Here is a 6891-nt window from a genome sequence, read left to right on the forward strand (position 1 = left end):
ATGTCTTCATTTTCTTAACATCATTGAGTAAATTATGTGAACATCATCAAAAGCTCTTATAAAAGTAAAAAAAGTAGAAGATCATATTCAATTTCAGCCTAATAAATACCAAAAGTAAAGTAGTACAGCCAAGACATAAGCAAGGCTAAACTCAAACACGCTATCACAAAATGTAAAAAACTACGGCTTTGCCAGAAATACTTAGCCTGAGGTGGAGGAGATGGAGAAGGTGGATCTTGAGCCTCGCTCCATTGCCGTGCTGATTAGCTCTCTCTAATATACACGTTGCGAGCTATTGAGCCGCATATCTCACATATTGTATTGCCTTTTTGGGTGAACCATCGATCAACACAATATCATGGGAAACTGACAAATCCCTTATACACAAGCAACCCAATTGAAGGAAATTATACTCGTGTTGTGGCCCTTCATATCCTACATTGGTCTGCTCTCATCAGCGCTAAAAACCCTCTCCGTCTCCTCATCCTACAATCCTCCAGAGCATCGTCATTGCTCTCCAAAACCCACAAAACATTCCGACTCCGACGCTGATACAATTTCACTCACCCCTTTCATAGCTTGTAATTCTGTAATCTTAGGTTTTCGACTGCAGCTATGTTTATTTAATTCATTTGGAGCTTTCTCATGATACTGCTGGACCTTTATAGTATATTGTGACCAAGCGCACGCTTTGGGGTTGTCAGATTATTTTTGGATGTCTTCTTGTTGATGGGGGTAAGACTCCAAAGTTTTAGATTATAATGCATGTGTTTTATTATTTAAGTTTGCATGCATTTATTTTCTCGCTCTTTGTACAGATTTTATGTGTGGTCATACATTTTGCTTTCAGTGGGACTACGACAATCGCCTACGACATTGGTCATCATTTATACATATGTCAGAAGAATCCTTGCATGTGCTCTATTATTTTGCAGCTTCAATGACTTTTATATGTTCAATGACTATTTTATTTCAACTATATGAACTTAAGAGCAAACCGGTAGTGTTGGAAATAATATGGCTTTTGGTCATAGGACTTAATTATTTCAATCCACCAGATTGTGCCAAGCTCATTTATGAGAAGGGGATGGTACCTGAAGCTGCTAATTAATGCCACCTTTCCCCCATTTAGATGCTTTTTCGGGTGATTTTGTGATTTCCTCTGGGACACTGGTCATGCTCTTCGGATAAATGGCCCGGACACCTGCAAAACACGAATATCCCGTCCGTTACTGGAATATTTGCCTCCAACGGTTAAGTTAGTAACTAGAAATCGGAAAAGTTAGAGAGAGAAAGTAGAGAGAAGTTGGATCTGTTTTAATGCTCTATTGAATGTTATGTCACCATCCACTCCTCCTATCATGATTGGGGTATTTATAGGGGTGGGGAATTGTGCCCTTTAAGGTTATTACCCTAGAATGACGTGTTCTGTTTAGCAGCGCAATCAGGTATAAACACGTGTCTTGGTTAGGCCGTCGTTTTGCGGCTTTCTCGAGATTTGGGCCTCCAGATGTAACTATGTAAGGAGACCCTTTTCTCTCTTTTTCAGGTGCTCTTTGTAAGGCTTGCATACGTGTCATCTTTCTATAGGGACATGTGTTGCCCTTTGATTGGGCCACGTGTCACTATGGGGTTGGTCCACGCTTTGGGGGTAATTTTTACCCTAAACATTTTCCCCTCAGAGGGGGTAGCTCGTACTCTATGGGTCGCCTCCTCTGATTTTCTACTCGTCTAGATATGTCTTATTCGTAGAAGTTTTGAACATTTCTTTGGTATGCAGACAATACCGTCCGTATTAACAGGGGATTTCTCTCTTGGGTCGGACGCTTTGTTCAGTTCGCTTGTAATTCCTCAATTGGACACTTTTGAGTCTTGAGGTCAGTCGGACGGAGCAGGCCAACTGTCTTTTTAGGGAGGACACTTGTCGTCCGAGATTTCAGGACGACGGTTTCGATTTTGCTGACCTTGCTGTCTATTTTGACATGCCGTTAGCCCATTCAGATTCCCTTCTGTTTAAAATGACGGAATTGGAAACAACATTATTATTACTTTTATTCGGCATTTCTGCTTAAGTAATCATAATTAAATGGCAAAAATTTAGATAACAATGTTTGACTTTTCATTAATTTGTCAAAATTACATTGTTGGGGGCCGTACGGCTTTAATACCAGGGCTCGGTCGTTTAGACCTAGTTGTATATACAACTTTTTTTGGCTAAGTACTAGATTTAGACATAATACTTTCTTAGATTGTCCGTATTCCAAGTACGAGGAATAAGTTGACCATCTAAGTCTTCGAGACGGTATGTACCATCCCGCACTTCTTCTCTGATTCGGTATGGCCCTTCCCAGTTTGGAGTTAACTTTCCGTCTTCATTAGCTTGGCCAACCGCTTCCATTTTTCCCCGAACCGTATCCCTCATCTTTAGCGGTTACTTAGACACCTTGCGATTGTATGCCCTCGTCATTTTGAGACGATAGTTTTCATGTCTAAGTGCCGCATTGCCCCTGGCTTCTGGAAGAAAGTCCAGGGTAGTCTTCATGGCCTCCCAATTGGCCTATTCATTATTTAGCATTACCCGAAGGGTAGGCTCGTACATCTCAATTGGGAGCACGACTTCAGCACTGTATACTAGAAAGAATAGGGTCTCTCCTATTGAATTCTTGGCTGTTGTTCGAATGGACCATAACACATTGACCAACTCATCTGCCTAGAGGTCGCCTGCTTGCTCAAGCTTGCTCTTGTACCGTTGGAGATCAGCTTGTTGTAAGCCTCAACCTGGCCGTTGGCTTGCGGGCATCCGACCGAGGCAAAATAGTGAGTGATGCCATGGTTACTTAGCCAACTTTTAAGTTGGCATGTTTCAAATTGGGGTCCATTGTTGAACACCATTGACTGTGGCACACCATAGCGAGTGATAATATTTTTCCAGATAAAGGCGAACACATTTATCCATTTGATTCCTCGGACGGCCTCAGCTTCAACCCATTTAGTGAAGTAGTCTACCGCTACTAACACATATCACCTCTGCCCTGACGTTGGAGTATACGGCTCTAAGATGTCCATGCCCCATTTTGCAAAGGGGAACGGACTGCTTATGGCCGACAAGCTATTTGTCGCGCGGTGAATAAGGGTGGAAAACCTCTGGCACTTGTCACATTTTTTTTCACCATTTTCACGGCGTCCAAATTCATGCTCGACCAGTAGTACCCCAGGTGGGTAGCCTTTTCTGCTAAGGCCCGTCCGTCTATGTGCGATCCACATTGCCCCTGATGAAGGTTATCCAACACATTATGCCCCCTCTCTGGGGTGATGTACTTCAAATATGGCTTAACAAGCGCTCTTTTGAATAATTCCCCATTCTTCATTTTGAACCAAGCCGCCCTCCTCTTCATCAACCAACTCTCTTTGGGATCGTCCGAGAGTGTTCCATCCCTCCATCCGTCCAAGTGGAGCTTCTGTCTATGATCTGCACAGGCTCGACATCAATACTCCTCTTCTCTTTTACTTCCCAAAACACTAATTTGGGAGTATCACATGATGCCGATGATGCTAGCTTGCAGAGCAAGTCCGCTTAATGATTTTCCGAACGGGGAACTTGTTGCAGGGTAAAATGCTCTAGAACCTCGACCTTATCTTTCACCATATGAAGATATTTCATCATGGCTAGCTCCCTGGTCTCATAGTCACCATTGACCTGGCTGACTATCAGTTGGGAGTCTGAACTAGCATCAACCTTTGTTGCCCCGGCCGCCTTACACATTCTAAGGCCGGCCAGAAGGGCGTCATACTCGGCCTTGTTGTTAGAGGCTTGGAATTGAAATCTCATAGCATATTCAAACTTATCTCCCTCGGGAGATTGACAAATGACACTAGCACCGCATCCAGTCGCTGTAGCGCTTCCATCCACAAAGACCTTCCAAATTTGATCCCCTACCGGTAAGTCTAGCTGCATCATATCAGCTAGAAAATCAGCAAAGGCCTGCCCCTTGACTGCTTTCCTGGTCTCGAACGTGATATCAAAACCTCTTAACTCCAAGGCCCATTTAAGCATTCGGCCACTAGCCTCCAATGTTGTGAACGGCTTCTTAAGTTGTTGGTCCGTGTAGACCACTATAGAATGTGCTAGGAAGTATGGCCTTAGCTTTTTTGATGCCATGAACAATGCCAGCCTAAATTTTTTGATGGATGGGTACCTTAGCTCGACATTGTGCAGGACGTGGCTTATGAAATACACGGGGATCTGATGGCCGTCCCTCTCAGCAAGGAGGACGACACTTAAAGAGTGATCTGAAATAGCAAGATACATGTATAGCTTCTCGTCTTTGAGCGGACTGACGAGCCAAGGAAGTGTATGCAGATTATTTTTCAATTGTACAAAGGCTTCCTCGGCCTTTTCGTTCTAATCGAACATGGCTTTTTTTATTAATTGTTTGAAAGAAATATCGACACTTATCCCTTGACCTTGACAGAAATCAGCCGAGTGCAGCTAGACAGCTGATCAATCTTTGAACCTCTTTGATAGTTCTTGACGATTTCATGTCCAAGACTGCTTGGACTTTTTCAGGGTTTGCCTCCATGCCGCGCTGATCAATTAAGAATCCGAGAAATTTATCGAACTCAACACCAAAAACACACTTCTTTGGATTTAACATCATCTTATGCCGCCTGAGTTCGGTAAATATCTCTCGAAGGTTATTCACATGGTCGGCCGACTGCTTTGATTTGACAATCATGTCATCAATGTACGCCTCCATATTCTAGCCGATCTAATCTCTAAAGATGGTGTTGAAAAGTCTCTAAAATGTAGCAGGGGCATTCTTCAAGCCGAATGACATGACTTTATAGCAATATAGCCGTGCTCTGTCACAATTGCTGTTTTTTCTTAATCTTCTTCCCATAGAGGGATCTGGTGGAATCCGGAGTATGCATCCATAAAGCTCATTAGGGCATGTCCACCCATTAAGTCGACCAGCCGGTCGATTTTAGGCAAGGGAAAACTATTCTTGGGACACGCCTTGTTGAGGTCGGTGTAGTCCACGCACGTTCTCCATGTTCTATTCGGCTTCTTTACCAAGACTAAATTCGCTACCCAATCAGGGTAGTAACATTGCCGAATAAAATCGGCGTCCAGCAGCTTTTTTACCTCTGCTGCGGCCACCTGATTCCTTTATTCTTCATGATTTCTCTTTTTCTGTCAGACAGGCTTTATCATCGTATTCACCGCCAATTTGTGGACAGCCAGATTTGGATCTATGACCGGCATCTCATGTACTTCAAATGCAAAAACATCCTTGAATTCTCTCAGCAGCTTTATCAGGTCATCTCCAAGCAAGCCCACGGTTATAGTGCCCACCTTGACTGTCCAATCAGGCTTGTCCGGATCGAGCACTATGTCCGTATGATCGCTAACCAGCTGTGGTCTTAACTCTTTTGGTCGGCCGACAACCATTAGTTGCTATGCCTACTCTTTTTTGATGCGCTTCTAGCCGACCTGCTGTGCTAGGGATAACCCTTCATCTGAATTTGGCTCGGATGATCGGGGTCGTCCTCTAGATGTTGGCTTCACAGCCAGTTGATTGCATTTCTTAGCCTTTTTTTGGTTACCATGAATGGTACCAGTTTTTCCATCCGTCCGCTCAAACTTCATCAGCATTAAGTGAGGTACGATTACTGCCTTGGCTGCTGTTAAAGTCGGGCGGCCGAGGATGACGTTATAGCATGTAAGCTCTTTAACTACCAGGAAGAGGACGCCCATGTCTCTTCCTTCTCCCTTCTTCCCAAATTGAATGGGCAAATCAATTCCTTTGACGGGGTTAGTGATACTTTCACTAAATCTAACAAGTGGATGGGAGATATCATGGAGTGCATCTTCTCGAAACTTCAAATTTTTCAGACACTCTAAGCTGATTATGTCGGATGAGCTTTCAGTATTTACTAGCACCTGGCCGACCTTCAAGTTAGCAACTTTCATGATAAACACCATAGGGTCATTGTGAGGGGCTTTTATCTCGCCTCGGTTTGATTCACAGACCGTCACTTCTAGGAAGGGCTCATCCTTCACCTCCTCAGCGTGCATCACGTTTCCCAGCTTCCAAGTGTCTTACTTGATTCCATTCATGGTCGGGCTGCCTGCAGCAAACCGCCTGATATTACGGCCACAAACCCTGAGTCAATACTGTTTCCATCATCTTTTTCTTGGTCATTTTGCTTTTTATTCTTGGATTTGTTGTCTTTCCGAGTGTATGTGAATTTTGACTTCAGGACACGAATTCAGCATGCCCTTCTCAGCCAATTTATCCAGTAATCTTTTCAAATTGATGCATTCATTCATATCATTCCCCACGTCCTTGTGGTAATGACATTACTTGTTTTTGTTGCGGTACTAGGCCGAGCCTCTCAGTGGTTAGGGCTTCTCGAACTTAAATATGCTTTGATTTCCATCAGGATTGAGTAAAAATCATTGTTGAACTCATACTGTGGTTCGTATGTCTTGGCCTTCTTTGATTTTGTCTGCTGGCCGTCGGCCACCCAGACTTCCTTTCGCTTGTTGCTTCCTTCTTTTTTCTTCCCGGCCGAGTCTTGCTGAGAAGGTTGCTTTTTCTCAGCCCCCTTGATTGGTTGTTCCGCTTTGGGGAGCGAACAAAAATCAGATTCTTCGATATAGGCTTCGGCCTCCCGCAGCAAACCTGCGTACGTCCGAACCTTTTTCCTAACTAGATCAAACTTAAAACCATTATGCCTTAATACTCGGAGAAATTCAGAGTAAGCCATTTCATCCGACACATTATGAATTTGGGCTTTTTCTTGGTTGAATCTCTGCACATACGAACGCAATCCTTCATTTTTTTCCCTGGACGATTGTTGCCAGGTTAAGGCTAGTTTTTCGAG

General features: G+C 43.7%; 2 protein-coding genes across 2 annotated transcripts; both read right to left on the reverse strand.

The window, feature by feature from the left end:
• Positions 1–3574: 3574 nt before the first annotated feature.
• Positions 3575–4309, reverse strand: LOC145591910 (uncharacterized). The gene has a single exon (XM_081648391.1). The coding sequence runs from the start codon at positions 4307–4309 to the stop codon at positions 3575–3577; it is 735 nt and encodes a 244-aa protein (XP_081504517.1).
• Positions 4310–5485: 1176 nt separating this feature from the next.
• On the reverse strand, positions 5486–6079 carry LOC145591911 (uncharacterized). Its single transcript, XM_081648393.1, has one exon. It carries the CDS (start codon positions 6077–6079, stop codon positions 5486–5488), a length of 594 nt encoding a protein of 197 aa, XP_081504519.1.
• Between the last annotated feature and the right edge of the window lie 812 nt (positions 6080–6891).

The sequence above is a fragment of the Chenopodium album genome, chromosome 18 (genome assembly GCF_948465745.1).
Source record: "Chenopodium album chromosome 18, dcCheAlbu1.1, whole genome shotgun sequence".
Lineage (NCBI taxonomy): Eukaryota > Viridiplantae > Streptophyta > Magnoliopsida > Caryophyllales > Amaranthaceae > Chenopodium > Chenopodium album.

Bases quoted from the DNA above. Each gene is read 5' to 3' on its own strand.
- LOC145591911 (XM_081648393.1), bottom strand. From the start codon at position 6,079: ATGCACGCTGAGGAGGTGAAGGATGAGCCCTTCCTAGAAGTGACGGTC.
- LOC145591910 (XM_081648391.1), bottom strand. From the start codon at position 4,309: ATGTATCTTGCTATTTCAGATCACTCTTTAAGTGTCGTCCTCCTTGCT.